The sequence below is a fragment of the Battus philenor genome, unplaced genomic scaffold, assembly GCF_028537555.1.
Source record: "Battus philenor isolate CCGP_79_NKW_IND1 unplaced genomic scaffold, ilBatPhil1.0.hap1 SCAF_15, whole genome shotgun sequence".
Taxonomy (NCBI): Eukaryota; Metazoa; Arthropoda; class Insecta; order Lepidoptera; family Papilionidae; genus Battus; species Battus philenor.
The window spans coordinates 1,994,680-2,020,705 of NW_027181677.1; the positions used below are offsets into that span (position 1 = coordinate 1,994,680).

Sequence of the window (26,026 nt, forward strand, 5' to 3'; positions counted from 1 at the left end):
TCTGACAAAACACACACACATATATATATATATATATATGTATGATATATATGTATGATATTCTGCTTCAAATTATTAGATAAGTCTGACAGTATCTGTTTAGTATTAAAACGAATTTCTTCAGCGTTTATGTAAAGTCCTAGGTATATAAAATAAATTAAATTTGTAAAAATTGTCATCTCGGAGTTGTAGTGTCCGAAATAGTTTAGTAATTATATTATAGTGTAGTATATGTTACGTGACTAATATCCCCAAAAGTCAGATATGGTGCATCGATAATTTTATGATTTCTATTCGAATTAATATTGTTTTATAATGGGATTTTAGTTTCCAAAATTGTAATTTGAAATTTCGGAATCCTGAACGTACGAACAAACTCATTGACGTGGCTCGAAGAATTGAATGTCTAAAGTGGCAGTATGCGACGCACATCGCTCGTGCAATCGATAGCCGTTGGGACTGGAAGGTTCTCGAGTGGCAAAGGTCACCCAAAGAGCAATGCCCGAAGTTTCGCTGCGAGATCGTATTAGAAATGAGATCCGGAAAAGCATCAAGGTCACTGATGTAACTCTAAGAATTGCTCGTCAAACAATCGATGGCTGTCGAGGCCAAATGGTTCTTGAATGGTGATCATAGCCACTAGACGCAGCATGAGCAGGTCTCCAACTAGGTGAACCGATGACACAGTCAAAGTACCAAGAAGTCGCTGAACGTGGGTAATAAAGGACCTGTCATCGTGTTGACCTTAAAAAAAATTCAGTAACTATTAAGTAGTGAAATAAACCACCTAATATTGTTAGATATTGACTCTATTACTTTTATCAGTTCTTAATTTATTTAAGACATTCGTCACGTTTGTGTACATCTATACATATTGGAAATATCATTGATGTGTTTTACGCTGTGATGTATTTTGTATATATTTATGCCCGTATACACTGGTCTATTTAAGTGGTTTACAAGTGATAAGCACCAATCATCTTTAATTACTCCATTTTCCGTAGAGTAATACTATTACAAAAAAAAATTTGTAAATCAACATCGGCCAATGCAGTGGCGATAGTTCCGTCGATTCTCAAGATATCGTATTTCTCATATTCGACGCGAGTCAAAACAGGATGTTCGTCAACGCAAAAAGAGACCGATTCGTTGCATACGATAACCTAATGTGATTTGTTACAAAAACGTAACAATAAACTGATGCTAACAGACAAGGTTGATACTATCAATTTTTATCACGTTTTTAACTTACTATCTATTTAAATAATCGTTTATAACTAACTAGTGATCGAAACACGTAAATATATATATACTAAAAATGATCACCAACGACTTAATCATCATCATAATATCAGGTGATAGATGCATACTTCAAGGCATAGGTCTTCTCTAAATATGCGCTTGCGCTGCTCGCATCCAAAACTTCCTGTGACCTTAAAACTATCTAATGGATTCAGGCGTTACTTTGCGGAAATTCATCCTAAGTAAGAAAAGGACTAATATATAGCTACTTCCGCTATGTAGCAGTAGTCGTGCAACGAAGTTCACCGCCCGCCAGCCCGCTGATAAATGGCATAGCGGTAGTTACCTTCTTTTCAGAGACCATTGTTACTGCACGCAACTATATAACTCGTATAAAAGGTTATTATATAACAATGATGATTTCAATGTATAGAAATCATTTTTTAATTTTATATCGATTGTTTTATGTACTACATATTGTGTATAATTAGCTTAACACGTTCACTGCGGGCCCAATTTTAAAGAACTTTCAGCTGGTGCGGCTGAGGTCGAATCAGCCTCAAGCTGAACTTCCTAGTAGTGCGGTTGAGGCCTTTTCTGCCTCATGTTCATCAATATTTTTTTTATTTATTTACAATATTAAGTCAATGCTTCGCAGACATAAAGAAAGCTATATTTGTCTCTGTCATACCTCATACTCTTGAGTGTAAACAGCCGCCGCACTAGAGAGAAAACACGAGTTTTACGCGCCGCACCAGTGTAAAGTTTACCATGAGGCTGAATCGACCTCAAGCCGCAGTGAACGTGTTAAATACCGCTTTACCAAGGAGACAAAAAAATTGATGTCTTCAAAATTAGGAGCGTTTATTTAAACTTGGGATTTAAAGTTAAAATGTTTATAGCTACCAACTCTACCTGTAAATGTCCTTAATCAACTAGGTCTAGGCATTTTGGAGGAAAACGTGTCTATCATTAAATCGCCGGGTCTATTGACGTTCGCTCGACCTCAACGGCCGCTGTGGAATTCCCGTCGTTCACCACTCAGCTATGTCATTCGCTAATCGTTTTGCATATTAATTATATATTGGTTTCTTTGTCCGAATTTGTTGTAAGATTGATTTTGTGTCAAAGAGTAAAAGAGAGGGGTATGTTTGCAGCTTCGAGATCAACTCAGAAATGATGAGATCCTAAGTAGAACCATAATCTACCGATAAAGCTCGTTGAATTGATTGCTTGATGTGGCAGTAGGGCGTGGCTTACGGCGCAGCCAATGCCGTTCTGACCAAAAAGTTCTTGAATGGCGACCATGATCTTGTAGATGTGGTTTGAGGAAGGTCCTTGTCTATGTGGATCGAAGTTATAATCAAGGTAGAGAGAAGTCGCTGAATACGTTCAGCGTAAGTCTGGTCATTGTGGAGAACTTTAGGGGGGTAAGGGAGGCCTATGCAGTACAGTGGGCGCCTATAGTCTGCCTTGAATGGAATGAACGAAAGAGAACGATTGATGAATGATGAATGTATAGCTCATTGCTCAGCTAAACTATTTAATTTAGGTAAAGCATTTATATATATTTGCAATTACCATATATAAAGTGATCATCTCTGAAATATTAAACATTTCTATTGTACTGTATGGTCAGTACTGTATGGTCAGATGTTAGGCAATAATTGATTTTAATAAGCAGCAATCACAATTTTATTATATTATCATTACGTTATCTATTATTTTTGAAACCATTGATTTTCGGATGGAGTGTAATATATTTCGCTGGTTGATATGCTTTATTGATAGCTACGTATTGTGTGCCGTTTTTAGAGGAAAATAGTTGCTGGCAATAAAAAAAGCACACAAAGAAAAATATATATGTATTTAATTAATTAACTAAGGGTAGTGGGCAGAAGGCCTGGTCTAATTTTATACCGCAGCTCGGTACTCCCCTGATGGTGGTGGTGGTCAGCCGCACGATCTCCCAGGACTGGTCAGGCGGCAGCAAGTCGAGAGCAGGGAGCGCCGGTAGGTTGCAGTATGTGTCGGTTCCGGTGCACGGTGATATAATTCCAACGGTGTAAAACTTGCAGTGTAAAACTTGCAGTGTAAAACTTGCAATGTAAAACTTGCAGTCTAAAACTTGTAGTATAAACTTTGCAGTGTAAAGGTAGCAGTGTAAACCTTGCAGTGTAAAACTTGCAGTCTAAAACTTGTAGTATAAACTTTGCAGTATAAAGGTAGCAGTATCAAAGTCGCAGCGTAAAACTCGCACCTGTGAATAAATGTCACAGTTATAATATACATATATAAATATGTGTACAATTTGCTCCGCTGACAGTAAACCCCGAGATGGCTTGCGACGAAGGAAGGGCAGAAACCGAAAGCAGTTGATGTGATTGTTTACTGTCAGAACGGAGTTACAAAATGTAAAGCATGTAAAACAAAAATAGAAGAGATAAACAAATAAACAGATTGAAAAGTAATAATGAATACATAATGATGGAACTATGGACACAGACAAAATGTTGAGCTCTAACTTATAGATAAATGCTACGTAATAATGATGTCTTTATAATATTTGTTCAACACTTACCCCTTGGGGTGCGAGACGATGTAAAGTTTGTGGCGTGAACTAAATGATGCCCGGAGAATGAATAGGACCAAGGCGTGAATTTATAACGTAAATTCTAATTGGCCCCGGCGCGTGTGAAGACACATAGCTGGTGAACGCAACCGACACAAGGAGTGTGCGTCGGTGCGTGAGACGACACCTAGCTAGTGAACGCGACCGAGGCCTGGATCCTTCTCCCGAGCACTGCGTAAACTCTGTGTGCTGGTGCGCGGGCGCATTGGAATTTTTGTTATAAAAACAAAGATCCGTTAAACCAATAGCATGCTCCCACGACCCCACGCCACTTGAGACGTACCGTTACCCGCTAAGGGTTGAACAATTTTTTGCTGTATTGCGATTTATGAGACGTTTCTCGTGATTATATTTTTTTTGGTTAAAATTTTAACTAAGATTTATGGGACGTTAACTTGTAACGTTACAATTGATACATAAAAAAATATTATCTACTTATCAGGAAAATAGCCGCGATTTTCTAGAAAGGGGTTTTTGCGTAAACAAGGTCGCGGACTAACCTCGAAGTAAGAAAACAAACAGATATCATAGCGCACCTTGGTGTAACCTTGACCGAGGAATAATGGTGCACGTGTCGAGTGTATAAACAAAATAAATAGAATCTCAATTCAAAAGGGTATATGTATCGTTCATTTTCAATAAAAGCTTTAAAAGCCTTACATTTATCACGCAGTATAAAGTGATCGCTGGTCATGGCTGTGTCATGCTGTTTGAGGTGATTTAATATTGTATTATCACCTCCATATTTAAATGCCGCGTGCGACTTATGTAAATACGAGTACATTCTACCTCTCTCGTTTCTAGTGCAATGAGGATCTGGTTGGATCGGCACAAATTCTGCTTCTATTTTTCCATTCGTAGTCAGTTTCCCTTGATAGTTTTAACACAGTTTCAAACAGGAGAAGATATGAAGGTTTTTGTTTTGGGTTAATGGTTTGTCTTGTAGATCGTGATTATATTAAAAGTCACTCTTAATATTTTGTACATGAAAGCTTCGTTTGTGAAAAATACGTTCCAATTCACATTTCTTATGAACACACAAATACATACGAGACAAAAAACCAAACACAGAGTTCAAACTAACGGCACTAATCGGCGTAATATTACTCCTGAGGATGCCCCGTGGAGGGGTGAAACACGTGTTGAGTGATTTAACGGTGGCAGTTGTGTAATTCGCATTGTTTGCCGCATGCGGGCGGTGCACTTTATTGCACGACTACTGCTACATTGGCGGAAGTAGTTATATCTTGGTTCTTTTCTTACTTAGGAAGCACTTCCGCAAAATAACGCCTGAATCCATTAGATAATTACATCTATATTACATCATCATCAAGGTTTTTGGAATATGCCTCCCCCAGAGAATTAACCAATAGGAACTGAATCCAACATCTTGCGACTAATAAAGTCGTCTGTTCACTTAGATATTAATCTTATTACAAAGTGAGCCATAATCGTAATGTTATATCTATTTTTATAAAAATTGTCCATTTTGCTTAAGTTCTTCAGTTTCAGTTATACGTCCACTGTAAACCATAGGTCTCACTCAAAGATCACCACGATGACCGGCCTTGCGCTGCCTGCATCCAGGCACCTAACTTAATCCTATCACCTTGCTTAAGTTATTTTTAAGTTAATGTATGTATTATGTAGTGTATTCATGTCATATCTATTTTCTTGAATTGAATCTTAAATGAATCTGGTAGAACGTGTATTAATAATAATAGAACATAAATTATTCATTGGAATTTGAGTCAAATTATAACTGTACTATTGACATAATTCCACCCTCATAAACCTTCAGAGATCTTGTTATTGACTAGATCATAAAATGCTTTCATGGCCCGTGTAATTAATGCAAGCCTGTCGTTAAATTTATGTTTTATTGCAGCGTCGTCGCTCGGGGCTGCTATCACCATGCCCATCTGTGGGTTCCTCATCGCGCACTTCGGTTGGGAATCTGCCTTCTATTTCACTGGTAAGTTTGATAAATAATCCTCTATTCACGTCGAACAGAAGTTTCCAGACATCTTTTCTCACAGATCACTTGTAAACCTTTTTCTGGTTCCGTTTTGGGTCCAGATGAAGCTTTCACACCTGAATTCCACCTTATTTCAAAAGCTCCACAAATTTTGAATTTTTTTAGATTTGCAATTTTTTTGTGTTTGTTATCATTAAGTTTCACATTATTTCTAAAATTATTAACATAGAGCAGATGAGCTATACAGTAATACCCCGCTTTATGCGACCCCGTTATACGCGGTTTCACTATAACGCGAATTGCAAATTTCGCGCTCAAATGCCTCGAATTACGCGAAAGAGTGCGTATAAATATAATGTAGTCATCAATTTCTCTATGGTGTCTTGACCATCTGTCAAATAATTAAAAACAGTGTTGGGTGTTATGAACGTATTTTACAAGAACGTAAACAAAACGTTACCCAAAAGACAATAGATGTATTTTTCCGTAAAAAAATAAGAATATGTATTGCATAAAGTGTTCCTAGAATTAAAGTGATTGATTAAAATGATTTGTATTTTTTTGTAATAATTTTTGACTATGTTCAATCATAAACCTCGTTATACGCGAATTTCAGTTAACGCGATTTTTTTTTGGGACGTTTCCCTCGCGTAAAGCGGGGTATTACTGTATATTCAACGCTTCAAACCTTTTACATCTATTACAAATTACTACATTAAAATGAATTCTTGGTAAACTAGGTATAATCGGAGTGATGTGGTCGGTCGCCTGGTTCGCCGTGGTCTACGACTCCCCGGCCCAACATCCTCGCATCACCGAAACTGAGCGCAACTATCTGCTCAAAGCTCTGCCGCAGGATAACAACACTAAAGGAGTAAGTTGCCATCTCTTTCTTAACAACTGGACTAAACACAAATGTTATTATCATCTCACGTGTGGAAACTAGGTCCACTTAAGTTTCTATTTAAGTGCGTACATGCGTGTAAAATGAGTAAAAACAAAACGGGGTAATTGAATAACTAAATAAGACGTACTTTGTAAAAAATAATGAAGACTAAATATTACCTTCAGTAATACAAGGGAATACCAGTTCAGAAACCAGGTCCTCATAATTTTCGTATCAATATTTATCAAAATAAATATCCGTACAGAGGAGTAGCTTTCTTAGTTTTATTTTTTTAAATACATATGTGTATAGTTTGTTAATGTAATTAAAATTGACAGTGCACTTTGCATAAATAAATACCGAAGTAAAATACGAAACTATACTCAATGAATACACACTAGTTGTTTCACTGCAAGGTATAGGCTTCCTAAAAAGATATCTATCGCCACGCTTTATTTGTGGGCAGTTCCATAATTAACCCTTTCCACTCCAAGGCTGTTATGTAGTATCGATAAAATTTAATTGAATTATAGTATCTTGCGATTCTAGAATATGTTTCATTCATTCGTGATTCAAACATTTTCGTAACAAAAATCTTTCCTGCTTTAAAATTTTCCGGAAAAAGAAGTATTACACCATGTCGAGTATCACTCGACGATGGAGCTTGAGGAACAAAATCAGTGTCGAGTGACACTCGACATTGGAGTGGAAAGGGTTAATGCAAAGAGTATGAATTATGTAAGATTGTATCCCGGAAATCGAACCCGCGATCTATAATCGCAAGTTTCAGTCCTCTACAGCTGGGATACCATTGCTCAATTAAATACAATTTTAAAAAAATGAAGAATAAAAAAATGTCCAATACATAATAATATCCGCGTGTGTGTGTTTAGGTGTGCTTGTACATATGTGTGCATGTCGTCTGCTAGCGGACTCATTCAGTATGTGTTTGTGAAGGCGCGGCGGTGCGGTGGTCTTTCATAGGCCAGTTGTATTTAGTTTGACTAAATTTCCGATCTAATTTATGACATTTTCTATTTCAAAAATATACCAATGGTTTGAAGAACATAATTTCTTTAATAATTATTATTAATTAAAGGTAATAAAAGTAAATATAATCTGTTGGAATAAATGCTTTTTATATAGAATATAAAGCACTAGATTTTGTAACTGTTTTAGTATTCATAATCTTTATCATCGATTGTCAATATGAAATAAGTTATAAATAGTCTTCTGTACTGATAACTATGAAAAATTTTACATTTAATTTAATATTCTTTATTGTTACATACTACAAAATATTCATAGTTGCGTAATAGTAAAGAAAAAATACCATGGGCGGTTTACACGAGGTAATTTGTTCCAGACAACCGTAGTATGGATACAGTAGAGGAATAAATAACATAACATTGTAATTTAGAAAGGTGATCGAACAAAATTAATTACAATATAATTCAAAACAAAATTTTACTGTCTATACGATTAGCGAAAGGGTCATATTCCTCGTTTCGGTGTCAAACCGGTACAGTTTTCTCCATTGAAATTCTAACGATATAAATTTAACAGCCATTTCACTGGAAAGGGCTCGCAAAGGATTACTACCGTATTAGACAAGGTTTAACGATCGAGAGCTTTCTCCTGATGCACTTAAAAGCACTAAGATGCAGTTTAAAGGATGATTCATAACATGAGATATTTAACTATATGTATATAAAGATTAATTTATATTTCCCTTGGTTAGGTTATATCATAGAAAGTCTTTAATACATTGAAGTATTTATGTAAATAAAAATAAAGCAAAACCGAAAATGTAAACCTGTAGTATTCTGTTGGAAAGACGGTGAAAGTAAGGTGATTAATGAAAGAATTAGAAAAGAAGCATATGTAGAATAAAAGTTGAATGCATAAATAAAATTTAGAAAGAAATATATTTTGTAAAAGAGTCCCCATATTATTGTATTGTTTCTGATGATGTTAATGCTGTTAGCCTTAAGGCTTTTACAGCTTCATCGTACTGAGTTCACGGAGCGGAAGGGTCTGTGAACTAGAGAGAGACCCCGTGTACATATAGGAGAAGTACAAAAGGCTCTAAAACGGGAGCCAATAAATATTTATGTAAAATAAATTGAAAACTGCGCGGCTTGAAAACATTCCAGAAATATAATGACTTGAAAGTCAACTAAGATCATTGAAGTAGCTTTAAGAAATACTTGGAGAGACCCTGTGTACATATAGGAGAAGTACAAAAGGCTCTAAAACGGGAGCCAATAAATATTTATGTAAAAAAAAATTGAAAACTGCGCAGCTTGAAAACATTCCAGAAATATAATGACTTGAAACTCAAGTAAGGTTATCGAAGTAGCTCAAAGAAATACTTGTCTTAAGTGGCAATGGGCGGAGCAAATCGCTCGTGCAACCGATGGCAGTTCGAAAGGTTCTTGGATAGCGATCATGAGCCGGTAGACGGGATACTTGTAATTATAATCCCAAAATGCGAAGCGGGATAGTATAATAAACAATGTCTGACTCGTGTTCGTATTCTTACATAAAAATCTATTTTTTTCAGATGTAATTTAGGGTTGGCCAAATTTCGGTTCGCGAGCCACATGCGGCTCCTTGTACAATTATTTTTGGCTCCGATTGAGAGTCGAATTATTTCAATATTTAAATTTATATACTCCCCACTAGGTTGACCGCCGACTAATTAAAGTAGAGGAGAATCGTTAGAAGTAGGTAGCGACCGGTCATTGTGTCGATCTTTGAGGGAAGCTTATGCCCTTGTGAGCGTTCTGAACTTCGCTCGTTATGTAGATCGTATTGAACTTCCTGCATTTAGCTTCTGTAAAAAGTTACTGTAATAACTTAAGTAAGAAAAGGACGAATATTTAGCCACTTCCGCACATGCAGTGGTAATCATGCAATAAAGTGCACCGCCCGCCAGCCCGCTGATAAATGCATGGCATTGCACTGCATATGCGGAAGTGGCTAAATATTCGTCCTTTTCTTTCTTATGATGGACTTCCGCAAAATAACGCCTGATTCCATTAAATACTGTGATAACTGTTACCTTAACTAAAAAATTCCATAGCCTGATCATATTCATAACTGAAAATCACCTTGTCGAAATAGATGTCCAGTTGTTTTCATATCATCCTATAGTTTGAGTACCTCTGTGCAGTAGTAACAAGGAGTCCGGCTATAGACTTAATTAAATCAGGCCAGCGGGTAACGGAAATCGTTTTACGAAACGTGGGCGGTCAAGTATTAACCGTGGGCGAAATAAGTGGGCATAGCTTGGAAGGCAGTAGGTAGTGTGACGTAAAGTTAAACTTTATTAACTTTCTAACTTATAATTGTTTTTTTATTATCAAATTAGATCTTACACAAATAGGACTTCTTCATTCTCAAGTTACGACGTGATAAAGAAAAATTAAGATTATTGAAAAAAAAAATTTCTTCAGGATTGATAGTTTTTTGTGTAATCAGTTGATTATTTAATTTGTGCGATGGGTTAAAATTGTCGTTGTTTGTCAGCACATTCCGGTGCCGTGGCGCGCGATGCTGTTGTCGCCGCCGGTGTGGGCCATCATCATCACCCACGGCGCCTCCGTCTTCGGCTACTTCACCGTCGTGAATCAGTTACCCTCCTACATCGAGAGCATCCTGCATTTCAATATCAAACACGTGAGTCTTATCTACTTTTATTATAATAAAATAATTTATTTAAACACTTTTTATACCTTTTATGTATAACAGCGATCTTAATACCGAAGGCATTCTCTACCAGTTAACCGTTAGGCAGTGCAGAGATAAATAATAACTCAATAAACTCAAAGCGACAAGGTAAAAAGTGACCTTCCGAAAAAAATATGGTGCGAGTTAAAAAACACAGTTGCAAAAACACAACTCAGTTTCAAACACCTGAATGCAATGAATGTCCCAACTTACGTAACTTAAATCATTGTGCTCGCAGCTCGACACACTTGCGATTGCGAATACCTTTATACATTCACACAATTATATACCCTATGTTCTACGCATCAAGCTTCAATTTACATTTTCATTTATATACAAATGCCTCACAGTATTCAGTTATGTACTTACCCACCGTATTCTAAGGTTGGTTTTATATGGTCGGAAATAACGACAAATGTTTGTCCGCTGGCATTTGTAGCCTCACGTATAAGGCGCTTATTCTAGACTTCTTCACAATAAATAAATTCCATGGAATCCTACACGTGACGCCCTTGTTCAGTAGTGGACGCCGTACAGTTGATATTATTATTCAAATCAACGATGCAAATAAAAGTCGAAAAACCTCAGTGTAGGGTATCTATTGTTTTACAAACAAAATCGAGACAAAAGAAAAAATAATTACTATAGCTAGGTGTACCATGAATATAGCTAGAGCCGGAAAGTCCACAGTCTCAAAAAAAAAACCTTTTAATTATACAACCTTACTTTCACGATTGTAATGTTGATTGGGTGATGACTCATGTCTGTCTGCCGCTGTCTTTGGCCACCCAGTCTATGCCTGCTATGTCAGTTACGTCATTACCTTTTATTTGGTCTGCCCATTTTTCTCTTTCGCTCTGATCCCTTCTATTTCGTTGCTTGTACGATCCACTGGTTGTCTTCATAACATATTTTGCCCCAATGCAAATGGGACTTGTTTTTATGGATCTATAAGTTACTCATTTCTTTTATCTATTTAGTTAAACCATTTATTTATTTAATCAATACCCTTCACAACTGACAATTCACCTTTTACAGAATATACATATATATATACATACATATATATATATATATATATATATATATAAATATATATATATATATATAAATATATATATAAATATATATATATATATATATATATATATATATATATATATATATATATTAACAAATACATTACAACGTAGACGTTATTGTCAATTCAAAATAAATTACGATAGGAGAATTAAAAAGAAAAACAAAATAGAGGATATGGTATAATAAGTGTACGGAGTATGTATATAGAGTGAATGTAAAGTATGTATTTAATTATTGAAATAATTATAGTAGATATAAAGTATTCGCATATAACAACATAATATATAAATCATAAGTTATAGGTGATATATTTAATGGATTCAGGCGTTACATTGCGGAAGTCCATCCTAAATAAGAAAGGACCAATATCTAGCCACCTCCGCACATGCAGTGGTTGTCGTGCATGAAAGTGCACCGCCCGCCAGCCCGCTCGTAAATGCGCATGCGACAGACAATGCCAACTACACAACCGCCACCGTAAATTCACCCAACACGTGTTTCACCCCTCCACGGGGCATCTTCAGGAGCTGTTACACAGATTAGTGCTAAACACCGAGTCTCGGTTTTATTGCAACTCGGAACTACTAATATTTCTTCATTTTATCAAAAAGATATATTTAAAAGATAAGTATAGTCAAGTTATATTAATTATAAGTGATACCTGTAAACGTTTAGATATTGTTTCAATTGCTGATAAAAATAGGTTAAAGTGTTTGTATTAAACGCTTGTTATTGAGTACCCGGTGTTTTTAAGTGTATTTGAAAATGGCAGTAGGATTAGTATGAAAATAATAAATGTGTAATATGTACCGCCTAAGCAGTTGTTTTCTATCTCACTCGCTCTCGTATCCCGCGGTATTGCAATACATAAGTTCTGTTTTTTTTTATTCGAACTGGCAGAGCATAGAGAGCATATAGCGTATGACGACTTTTACGCAGTGAAACTCCTAGATCTCCTAGGCCCTTTTGGCTCGGGCCGCTACATACAACTATTTTACGAAGTTGTGCGACTCTGATGCTTCATGGAGTGACTAAACTTGAAGGCATACGAGGGAATCTTGGCTTAGACTGCCACCCGATAATGTCCATTTAGCATTCCGACATAAGGTCGCTATAGAACTACTGCCACTTCGGAAAGCGCTGGAATAAGCGGAAAAAACTATAGCATCCCCTCTGATATAAGATTCTGACTCGCTTCCAACGATACCAGTTGTTTATCGAATAACAAAAGTTCTCTCCATAATAAGCTAACGCTTCAATTCTATAACAACGTCTCAATAATAAAATCTATACTTATTTATTTTGTTTACAATATGTGTAATGGTTAGGTATGAAAGTTCCTGGTAATCAGAGCGTTAATATACTTTGTAAGTTCTATTGTTAGGTGTAATCAGTTTGAGACATAGTTGCCGTAACTATTTTGCCTTATAGCCTTACACGTGTTCAACTTCCAAGAACATGTACGTCTCTACGTTCGATATATTATAATTGCTTTTGTGTCGCTGGACGAGCTACACGAGTAACATTATTTACATTTTATTTAATAGCACACTTACATGTTTACACTGGATATACAGTGTAAATTTCGTAACGATTCATGTACTTATTCGAATATTTTAAAACACACGAAAGTACAATACAAGAAAATCTATTATTAAGTGTAGAAGTGTTGAATGAATGTATAGTTTATTTGTCTGCAATATGCAAGAATTTAGTTACAATTATAATTTTACAATTAATATTGTATAAAGTGATCATTCATAAGTTACCTTTTTTTTGCTATTTGAATAAGACAAGTGCAGGGACACTAAACAATAATTAATTTATAAGTCGTAATAATTTTTTTTAAAATCTCTTTTCATTATATTATCGTTACTTTATATATTATTTCTGAAAGCATTGATTTTTCTAAAGGGTATACCTTACATAAATTGACAGCAAATAAGACATACATTCAACTCTAAAGCTTTTTCACTTATAATCAATCACTTTGTTTATATAAACCAGTTGTAATCATGTTCATTAGTGGTTTGGTTGGTTTATAAATACATCACTACGTCACATTATAACAGTAATATTATATAATAATGAATAGATAATTTATAAGAAATAGTCAATTTTATGAACTATTGCTACAACGATTATCATAAAGAATACAGTTTCTAATGTCCACGTCAAACTGGTTTTTGTTACAAAACTCTTTTTTCAAATTGACTATGCATTTTGGTCGTGCTTCTGGTACAATCTGATAATAATGTGATCATCATTTCAGTGTTAGAACGTCCACTGCCTGGCATAGGCCATTCCAAAGATTTCCAATACGACCAGTTGGAACTAGGATACATCCAGCTTCTTCCGAGGAATCTAACAAAGTCGCCTGTCCACCTTGTGGGTAAATATCATACGCTGCGCTTGCCGGCCCATGGTCTTCAATCTTCTGGGCACTCCAGGTGTTTAAAGCTCCAGTCGTCATCTGTTCTGCGCGTTGTGCACACTACCATTTTACCATTTTAACTAGACAATCCGCTGGACTAGCTTTTTTGTCTTTATTAAGGAAGGCTTTAATTTTATTACAGCATCCTCATAGAAAGAACCATTACAAGGCATACAATACAAAACATAATATTTACAAGTGACATATTTTAGGCTTTTATCAAAGTAGGAAAGGCCAGAATACTGTTTACTGATACTATAGACAGATTGTTATATGCTGGACTATCTTGGTGACATCGTTTGTGTACAGACTTCCTCGTTCTTAAGTCTAAATATCAAGCATAATCCTCTCCATTGCTTGTTAGGCGGTTGTGATGCCCTGATGCCTGAGGCAAGTTTCAGTGCCGTAAGACACTGGCAACATAGCCTTTTCAAACTCGGAGACGTGAAAATGTTAACAAGCGATTATTCCTGAATGAAGAGATCCGCAAAATAATTAAAATCAAGTCGAAATTCACGTCAGAAGTGGCAGCGGGCGAAGTACATGACTCGTACAACCGATGGTCGTTGGGGCCGAAAGGTTTTCGAGCGGCTAAACCGACCGGTAGATACAGTGTGGGTAAGCCACCCATTAGGAGGATTAACATAGGTCGCGAGAAATTTTAGATGCAGGAAGCGCATGACCGGCTATGGGCCTATTCCTTGCAGTGAGCGTCCATCGGCTGAAAAGTAAATATTGATTATCGACTTGGTCTCATGTAAAAAAAAAAATATCTTAACATCGAGCGAGAAGGGGGTACATTTAACAATATTTATAATAACATTCGACCATTTTTTAAAATGTCGAACATAAAGTTATATTAAATGTAATGTACCAGATAAACGGGTATAACTGTATCAATAATTTCAACTCATAAAAAAACTTGTGCTTTCTAAACCAATAAACAATGACAGATTTCATCAATATATATATATATATTTATTAATTAATTGTAGAAATTCAAATGACCTCATTCCACATCGCTGTGTTGTATTCTAAGCTGTTTACTTATGTATTTTGGTTACGTTTTCGCTTGGTCTCGACGTTTCTTGCAAAGGATAAACATGCCTCGCGCAAGACCCCCGGGTTATTGCATCACCTGAGAACTGGGCAACCTCATAACACACGAGAAACGACTATCACGAAACGTGATAATGATTGTCAGATGCCGAAGTTTATGTGAAAAAGTTGCAGATGCTTATAATCACATTCCAGGTTATAGAAATAGGTTTTATTTATGATAAATTATTTTTTATGGCTTTTTATGGGTGATTTAGCTTTGTGCGTCAATAGGAGAGTATTAGCATAAATATGTTATTGAAAAAGATGATTAAATGTAAATACTTCGAGTAATATATAGAAATTCGTTGCACAAGTTTCGATACAGGATTTTGTACTAGCATACAATCGCTATAAGAAGCAATGATTTCGCTATAAGAAAAAAAAACTTTGTTTTAAATATTATTTAAACCATTCATAATTATTAATAGGCTTTCAAATAATTAACCTCTAAACTTTAGTACAATATTTGAGAGGTTCAGCATAGATACAATTTTAAAAAATCCGATTCAAATGGGTATAACTTTATTATTAAAAATATAAAATTACTCTTCGTTTCTCGAATAACTTTCTTGTTGCAATATATTTCATGTTGTTTAAATATAAAATGGACTGTCCGAAATAAAAAAAAACGTGGACGCAGTAGTGTTAGCGCCGATTCACATGTAAACATTTTTTTGTAAACCTTACATGACTCTGTATAATGTTTTTCTTATGTATTTTTATGAACATTACATTAATGCTAGGTATTTTTTAATTATAAACGAATTATGATATATTACACTGTATATAATTGGTCATTTTATTCTATTGGAATACGACTGGCCTATAACTTTTAAAAGTATAATCTGTAGAGACAGATAGTAAATAATTTTAATATATAGTAATACGAATTAAAAAAAAAGATTTTCGTACTGTATTGATATTACGTTACATATTATTTCTGAACCTGTAAATGTGTGCTGTGCTTTTTGAACCTCATGTCTAATTCATAGAGCCTTTACGGTAAAACACATGCGTCTAGAAATAGTGCATCCAATCCTCTCATTAAGGCACTAGCATTATGTGATACATCTTAGCCCAATAGTGGGAAAATACAAGTTTAATAATGATACGCGTCGATACGATCACGTTTACGAATGTCGGTCAGAACCGTCGAAACCTTTTTGAATCGGCAAATCGTCCTTAATGACCTCAATTGATTCTCTCATCACGTAAAAACATACAAGAACTAGACGTGCTTATACAAGTCTTTGTTACGTTACAAACTAGTTTTTTTTTAAATACACCTCTATTAAAAAAAAAACTTCGTCATCAAAAATATATATTTTATTTCACTTTAATTGCACAATTAATCTATAAAATAGATAAAATTGAAGTGTCTATTTGTAATAATAAAATAACCGCTTTTTGCTATATGTATCCGAATATATATACGGTACATATAGCATTTTTTTATCATTTTGTCTTTATATCCCGGCTAATCTCTGAAATGATTGGTCCGATTTTGACGGGACTTAAGCAATAACTGCTGATATAAACTAGTTTCTCTTCTTAGACTACTTTGATTATAGAAAAAGCGAAAAAAAAATTAAAATAATTTTTTTGTAAAATTTACGCAGACGTAGTCGGGGTCACAGCTAGTTTTGATTTATAAAGTGTAAAGAAATTTTGTCATGTACGTATATATTTTTGCCTTGATCCAAAAATTGGGTACTGGCAAATAGACAGACAAAAATTAAAAAAAAATTCAATTTTAGTACATGTTCCCTATATCTGCATGTGAATGTAGTAAAAAGCGGTTATTTTAATATTACAGACATTCCAATTTTATTTATTCATATATATTTTGAGATTTATTTCATATCTTCAGCAACCGTAAATAATTAGTACTGATAAAGAGATTAATTAATGTAAATATGGAGACGAGAGGAGTATTAGTCGCTCCATTCCATCAATCCTTCAACCCTCTGCCTCCACCTCACCGCGCTTTCCTAAGGCGCGGTACAACGGTTTCTGCAGCACTATAGTAAAATACAAATACGTTGAAATTTAACGCGGATAAATCTGTATCCGAGATCGAACCCGTGTTACCAAAATTTAATATATATTTTGTTTTGATTCAACAGAACTAATTAAGGGAATTCCCCCCCACATCTAACAATAGTTAATTATAGCAATTATTCACGGCAATAAAAGCAATTTATTTTGTTTTATACTAAAGAATTTATTCGATAATAGCTTCGGATGTACATTTAGAATCTTTTACCACGAGGCGAACGATACTAAAAATATAAAGTAAAGCTATAGATATGCAAGTAGCCTGTCCACTGCAAATATGTAAGGGACGTCGGTCACGACATTCCTCCAGTGGCGCCGCAATGGTCACTAAATTTAGAATCCCATAAAAACCAACGTCGACCGCAACCACTTCACGGTGCGATGTCTCGGTAGTTAAGTAAGAAAAATATCTTGTAACAATTTATTAATAGCCACGCCGTAGTGTACTCGCGACAGTAATTACACTCGGCTCCGGTTATTTACCGCAGCTTCCTTTTTTTTTTAAATTCCTTTTTCCTTGACTATTTTTCTTATATTTTTTGCTTTCTTGAACCTTTTAATTTATTAAATGTAATAAAAAATGAATGAAGAAATTCGATTAATCATAATTTTGTAATTATTATTTTTGTAATATTTAAGGGTGATAATTGAATATTAATTGTGAGGTTAATACAATTAAATGTGTGACTAAACTAAAGCTAATTTGAATAAAAAAGTCACACACTAAAATATCGATTCTAGGCTTTTATTACTCTAAATTCTGTGCAGCATTTTCTTTACCCTACACTAGGTTTAAAGAATTGGAATGTATATCTAAATTGATATCAAATAAATTGTATAAAAATTCAGTGATTTCAGAAATAATAATTAAACTCAATGGATTGCCACTTACCCTATATTAAAATTAATTATTATTTACCATCTGTCCCTGCATACTTTGTTCTAAGAAATCATCAATCATCCTCAGGAGTAATGTTACACCAACCAGTGTTGTTGAACACGCTATATATTAGTTCCTTTCATAGGATGGAATTCCGCAAAGTATCGCCTGAATCTATTAGAAACTTTGTTCTGCCAGAAGCTATTTGCCTGTCGTATTATAAGAGTAAAACTAAATTTATGTACGATATTTCAGCGTCATCACTCTATAAAGGATGATAAGAAATTGTTATAAAAGCTTTCAAGCTTTTTGCTGATAAATAACCTATATGTCACGCCTACACATCTTTTACACTTATATCCAATCACCCTGTATAATTACAACCGATTAGATCTGGATTACTTCAATATCATGGCAGACTGGTTCATCTTGTCTTATATGTTGTCTAGGTATGTAACCGATTTGAAAAATATTTCGAGAACTATAGTGGCCATAAGCGTTTTTATCGCAAGGCGGAATTAAAAGGGTTAATAGATAAATTAACAAAAATAACAACTTTAGAAGTATGTGTGTAAGCAGTTTTTGGGTTTATTGTAAACATTGTAGCCACGTACTTTGAGATATACGATGCAATTATAGGAGGAAGCTTAATTTAATTCGAGTTACTGTCAAATTGAATTCATTTTGCATTTTCTCGTTACGTTCACAAAGTGATCAAAATGATTCAAAGTGGAAAATGAATAGGTTGGTACGTAACCATGATGGTATCAAACATACCCACCATCCGGCAAAACAAAGTCAAACCTACAACGTACCAAAAGGTTTGCTAAAGTCTCTTAGATTTATACATAATGAACTTCCTCAATTTTATAATCAATATAATTTGTAAATTTACGAAACTGACAAACGATTGACCGTTGCACTCGTTGCACAAGTACCACTTATTCTCATATTGGTGCATCCTGTGTAAGCTCATTGGGGATTTCCTGCGCAGGCGCCGAGAACCGGTCAGTGAAAGAAGCAGACTGTGGCGAAATTGACTCAACCGGTATGAGAACTGGATCGGTTAATGAGTATGACGTGATGTTTACATTAAGACGGGCATTAGTGTTTCGTTCTACGATGTGGTTTGTCATTATCCTCATTGCAGACGAAAATTGTCCACTACTGGACATAGGCTTCTTCAATAGATTTCCAATATGATCGATTGGAAGCATCCTGCATTGTTTTGACTTGGTTAACCAGTTAACCAGGTTAACCATAACAGCCCAGGCTATTATCAAAGAAGGCTGTAAGCCTGTATTTATGGACCAGACCGTGATCCACCTTGTGGCCCGGTGTTCCGCATTCGGGGGACTCCGGCTCGACTTCGAGTGCCGGTCGGGCGTTAAAATCATGGAGGAGTCAATAGCCTCCCTCATAAGCGAAAAAGAGATCAAAGACGACTTCCTCGCATATTGTAAACAAATAATTAAAAAAGTGACACACAAAAACAAAAAGTAAAGAAAATAATAGAAATGTAAATAGATAACAAGAAATGTAAATGTGATAAAATGTTTTATACAAAATGTGATATTAATGTAAACAAACAGAAATAAAAATATTTATAAAATGTAATGTGTAACGAGAGAGGAATGAAAGGTTACAGAGCGAAAGAGAATGAAAGGAGAAATGTGTAAGAACACTGAATGAAAGATCTTAAGAAGTATACATGAAGAGAAAGAAAATAAAAAAGATGTGAATAATTAAATAAATTTGCCCGTAAAGTCGCTGTCCCACAAAAGATAGGGGGTACGAGAGGCCCCCAATAGCGGGGGCCATTATAAAAAAAAAGCCTGTATTTACTGGCATAATACAAACCTTATCTCGAAGAGTGGGTAGGACATAAGTAGAGATAGGTGAATTTTGAGCAGCGGTAGAGGACTGACAATTGTGATCGAAGGTCGCAGATTTGATTCCCTAGATAGTCATATACAAGTCACATTTTGTGCATTAATTATATAGGATTGTCACAGCTCACAGAAAAGTTTCCAGAGGGTAGGCAACAGCGTCCCTTGTGTACCGCATATATCTTAGAGAGAGGCCTTTGGTGTAATCATCACGCTTGGCAGGCGGGTTGGCGATTGCAGTATGTTATTATAATACTGGAGAACGCTACCGACGTGAGCATTAGCGATCCTTTGTTATTAATACACCAAGTGTATATAAGATTACTAGCTGATCCCGCAAACGTTGTTTTGCAAAAAAAATTGTTTTTAATTAACAAATAAAAAATTAGGGTTGATCGTAGAGGGGTGAAAATTTAAGTTTGTATGTATTTTGTATGCTGTATCATAATAATTTTTTTTTTGTCTAAAACAAAAAAAAAATTACGGGTGGACCAACCTTAATAATAAAAAATAGATGTTATCCGATTCTCCACCCTGGCCGATATGCACGATATTCGCGAAAATTGGTCGAGCCGTTTCCGAGGAGTTCAATCATGTACACCGTGACACGAGAATTTTATATATTATATATCCCGGGAATCCTACCTACGAACATAAGTGTCACACTTCCTCCGGTGGACTACCACTGATCTTGATTTAATATGGCTGTTGTAACATAAAAGAATTCTAATACAGAGGATTTATTATACCTGATGGTTCTTTAACTTTTCATATTTCAAACTTTATCTTACGTTTAAAGTTATTGTAACATTCGTTATTCTCACCATATAGAAGATAAGTTCTTCTACATGGTGAAAATAATGCAACTTCTCTACATTACATTACTTCCAAATATTAGTTATTATGATTTCGATTTCGGCATTCGTGGTTTTTTCCTTTTTAATCACAATGACATAACATTTGTATATCTAACACAAATAGCTGTTGGAAAGAATAACAAAATCAGGCACGAGGATCAGTTTCAAGTGCGAAAATGGTGTATACACAACACGTTAGCGCATTTGGCAATGATCCGTCGTCCTTAAGAACGCGTAATTGTGTCCATTGTAAAATCTAAATAAACCGCGAAGTAATTTTCCTACATCGTAACACTGTTGCATGTAACATGTAATAGATTTTAATGACTTCATTAAAATTATTTATTTATATTATTATCCATTTAGGGTCATTTGTAGTCAGCACTCGTGTAAGTTCAAAGGAAAATTCAGAAGAGAAAATCGAATATAATGCAAACTTAAACCAAATTGGGTTTCTCTGCAAAGGAATCCTTCAACTTAAAGTAAATATCTAATTAGTAGTAAATATCTAGGTCTAGATTAACATCTTTCTGTGACTAAATTGCCTAGATATTATCTTGTAATAGTCAACTTTTGTTTTATAACATATATGCAATCCTTTGCAAACATTTTCGACTGTCTATTGCCAAAGCTGCGAATCATATTTCATAGTTTGGTCTTTGGTTATGGTAAAAGGTCTAGGAGTATTTACGAGGGACTAAAAGGACTTACTTCATCTGGCTTCTGTGAACACACTTTTCGAATTTACTATGATCTCATTGGTTATTTAATGCAAATACAATACGTAAGTTTCTAAAATAGAGAAAACATACTGGCAAACGTAGAGTAGTTCGTCCACCTATAGGACTCGGAAGATCAATGATGACAGATAACATTGGAAGATGATCTTTTACTCTGGGCTTCACTGGCAAACTCATGAAAGATCAACGGACCATGGAGGTGGCTATGTTCGGGATTTTTCTACGAATAATAGAGACCGGGCCACAGAAGATCACGAACCGAAAAGGTGGTCGGACAAGACGCTCGATAAAAGCCTCTTCCAACCAGTATTGTGTATCTATGGGAAAGGCCTATGTCCACTAGTGGATGTCATACAGTTCTAATGATGATGACGAATACGTAAGGCTAAGCATATTGACATATGTCCTTAGCACGGCGTTGCTTGTTCAATTCGTAGCCAGATATATTTTGACAAAATTTATTTGCACATATCCTTCTTCGAAATTGAAATATATCTTTTCTGGATATTTACTTTCGGTACAATAGAAATACCGACATATATATATTGACAGAGTATACATACAACTATATACGGTATGATTAACATGCAAATATCCATTAGAAGTGATTTGACAAGTTAGGTGTTATTTATCTTTTTTTTTTCAACCTAATGTTATGTGCTAATGAAGACTGCGTTACTGTAGCATTAGTCTAGTATAAATCACATATGTAAAAACTTTAAAAGAGTGAATGTATAACTCGTTTAGCAGCTAATAAATGAAGTTTTAAAGTCAATTACTCTGAAATAAATTACATCAATTTATTTTTTCAACTAATGCGACATTTTTTATACAAAGACAGACATATATACATATAGTAACAATAATTAATTGTTATTACTTATTATATACTGTATTATAAAGAAGTTATTTAATATTTCTGAGACCAATTAGTTGCATGAGGTGATAATTAGGGGTACGGAAATTTCGTATTTACGAAATAGATGCGAATAAATGCGAAAATTTTTTATAAATGCGAATAATTGCGAAATGTATGCAATTTTTCTGTTTTTCAAGATCATTTTTAAATGAGTTAATTGATGAATATACACACTTTCATAGGTAAATTCAGTGATGTCAACCCCGTATCATAGACCCCTAAGGCCTACGGGATATATTTCTTGGCTTACTTATCAGTTAAGAAGCTCTTTGTTTTGTGTAAAAGACCTCTGGTCAGTTGAAAATCCCTAATTTTTAGAAAAACGCCTTATCTTTTTTTCGAACTCTGCCATCAATGGGCTAATCCATGAACTCATTAATAAAAATATAAATCATAATATACATGACAATTTGTTGGCCGTCAAATGCAACTTTTCGTCCTTTGATGGAGCAGAATCTAATACAGAGTATTTGACATCCAACTTTACATAGTGGACGCTTAACTCATCTTTAAAATATACAATGTCGTCGTAACAAACTAAAAAAGAACGCTTAAGGTTGCGAATATTAATTTTTTTACGATTTTTTAATTAACTTAACTTGTCAAATGTTAAGGCATGCACCTTTAATTTTGAAAAATTTTTGTCGAAAAATGCCTATTACCTCAAATTTAATAAGTTTTAAAGTATTAATGCGAAATTTGCAATGTTTGAAAAATTTAAATGCGAAATTGGTGATTTTTTTTTGGGAAAATTCCGTACCTCTAGTGATAATACATTAATTAATAGAAAATAAATTGTAGTTTGTACACCTATTTCCAATCATTATGTGTATTATAAAACTGTAAAGTATGGGACGAAAGTCGAATTTTGTGCAATTTTAAGTATTGTGTTGAACCTGTAGCTTTAGATAAAAATCTACAATGGTATACAAAAACAGATCGAGAATGATTCAGTCTTCATTGACAACTTCAAATCGAATCGAATGACAGACCACGGCAATCTTTTGGCCTAGAAGTGTAACTTCCCAAAAGGGGAATATGTAATATAACATCACGAGTCGAACCTCCTGAGAGAGTATCTTCTTATTTACTGTTTAATAGTTTAAATCTACAGCAATAATGTGGCAACAAAAACCTTCTTATCTGTAAATGTGAATTTCGTAAGTATATTTAGTTCAGTCTTCCTCTCCTTCTTATTTATTCCACTTATCTTCATTAATTTATCTCTTGACCAACAAATATTTAACACGTAAAGAATGCATTCGGCATAAAATTTGTCGTTGTACTTTGTAGAATAAGTGTAAATAAATAAATAAATGCCCCCGGGCTCACTGCGTTTGCAAATGACAAAATAAAACTAATAAGTCACGGAAGAATAACATTTTGATTGAAAAAAGAATGTGTAAGAATTTGAATTAGATAAAAAACAATCTTTATTAATATATAATGTGAAAAATAACACTCAAATCTTTGTAAGAGCTTTAAAATAACCTGATTTGTAATTATTATAATACGTGCTTTGTAAATTATACCAATTATCCACTATATATCGTCATCGTTCCGTTCTCTGTTCAAGAATGTACAGAAATAAAGAAAAAAAAAAGAGTAGAGTTCAATGACTTGCTTCACTATTGTCTCCGTATAAACCCGACACTGCATATAATTAATGCTTTATTTAAGTAAAGCAAATCATTTCACGTCTGTCATTCTAATATGCCGTACACTCGAAAAGAATTTGTCTTTTTTTCTGAGGTTTTTTGTGAACACTCATAAAAAAATTACAATTTTTTTTGCTACATCATCGTCGCACAGTCTGATTTATTTTACGAAACGATTTTAAGATAGAGATAAAATCTATTGTGGTTTATGGCCTCTGATCATACCGGGTAAAACCCGAGATAAACTTTTTCGCACAATAGATATATATATATTTTTTTAAAATATATATCTAATATATAAAATTCTCGTGTCACGGTGTTCGAACTTGAACTCCTCTGAAACGGCTCGACCGATTTTTACCAAATTTTATATACGTATTCAGTAGGTATGAGAATCGGCTACTATCTATTTTCCATACCCCTAAGTGATAAGGGTGGTCCACCCCTAAATTTTATTTTTAATTTTTTTAGACAATTTTTTTGGTTTTTATTTTATTATGATACAGCATACAAAAATACATACAAACCTAAATTTTCACCCCTCTACGATCAACCCTTATTTTTTATTTGTTAATTAAGATCTTTTTTTTTTTGCAAAACAACGTTTGCGGGATCATCTAGTAATTATATAAGTGAATAATTAATACTGAGAAGTGAAGCAGCATTACTTTCGGATACAATCTATATTTTATCGGATATAATCTATTCACGATTTGCATTAAGAATTGTCACTACTCACTAACAAGTGTCTAGAGGATGGACAGCAACGTTCTCTGCGTACCATAATACCATACTATGATCGCCAACCCGCCTGCCAAGCGTGGCGATTATCATATATCCCCTCGTAGATATCTCTAAAGGAGGTCTATGCAATAGGCTTTTATGGGCTGAAGCAGTAATGACGATGATATAACTATATACTGAAGGCTTTTTGATAGGTATACGAAAATCAATAAAATTATATATATTACTAGCTGTTCCCGCAAACGTTATTTTGCAAAAAAAAAAATAGGGTTTTAATTATCAAAAAAATAAGGGTTGATCGTAGAGGGGTGAAAATTTAAGGTTGTATGTATTTTTGTATGCTGTATCATAATAAAATAAAAACCAAAAAAATTGTCTAAAAAATAAAAAAAATAATTTAGGGGTGGACCACCCTTATCACTTAGGGGTATGAAAAATAGATAGTAGCCGATTCTCAGATCTACTGAATACGCATATAAAATTTGGTAAAAGTCGGTCAAGCCGTTTAGGAGGAGTTCAAGTTCGAACACCGTGACACGAGAATTTTATATATTAGATTATCCACTAAGGATCATTCACAGTGGCCATTATATGCACCAGATACAAAAAAAAATATAATCTAGACATATAATATAATCTAGACAAGATTAAGCTCCTAAATAATAGTCGAGAAGAGCCCTCAAAGTCAGACGGATTTTTATACTAACATACTATTAATGAGTGCATTGAAGTAAGAAAAAGTCGGTCTCTTTTCGAAAAAAATATCTTGTGAAATGTGCGATTACATTTATACAGTCCATCTTAAATTAATTAAAATTGATTCGAGAGATTTTACGTAAAGGTATCAGACATTAATCTGTATACAATTACACGCAAAATTAATTAGCGTAACTCGTTGAATGTACTCTATTCAGCAGTCTAGTTTATCGAGTCAGCATCCAATCTGACTCATTCTGAACTCACCGCTCAGAGGTGATGTGAACGCACTACACCGGGTACATTCGCAAACAAAAGTGTAACGATTTTATTTTTTTTATTTTGTCATTTCAAATTATTTATCACTCCAACTATTTGTTTATAAGGCATGCTATTATATACTGTACGTGGTCAAACATATAATTCAGACGAGTGGAATTCAAAGATATCTACGATCTATTGTCAAGTGCTGTAATCATACAGTAAGTGTGTAT

At 34.4% G+C, this 26,026-nt stretch overlaps 1 protein-coding gene and 1 long non-coding RNA gene across 2 annotated transcripts in view; one reads left to right on the plus strand and one right to left on the minus strand.

Annotated features, from left to right (window-relative positions):
• LOC137918976 (sialin) overlaps positions 1–26,026 on the plus strand; it is a 104,819-nt gene that overhangs the window by 71,207 nt on the left and 7,586 nt on the right. Inside the window, exons 6-8 of the mRNA XM_068761933.1 lie at positions 5,763–5,849; positions 6,593–6,726; positions 10,273–10,422. Coding sequence (XP_068618034.1) covers positions 5,763–5,849; positions 6,593–6,726; positions 10,273–10,422 — 371 coding nt within the window. The remainder of the gene's footprint in view (positions 1–5,762; positions 5,850–6,592; positions 6,727–10,272; positions 10,423–26,026) is intronic.
• Positions 3,130–3,950, minus strand: LOC137918629 (uncharacterized). The gene is made up of 3 exons (XR_011106706.1): positions 3,824–3,950; positions 3,412–3,502; positions 3,130–3,327 (listed from the first exon to the last, which is right to left on the minus strand). It is a non-coding gene; the product is annotated as an uncharacterized lncRNA (long non-coding RNA).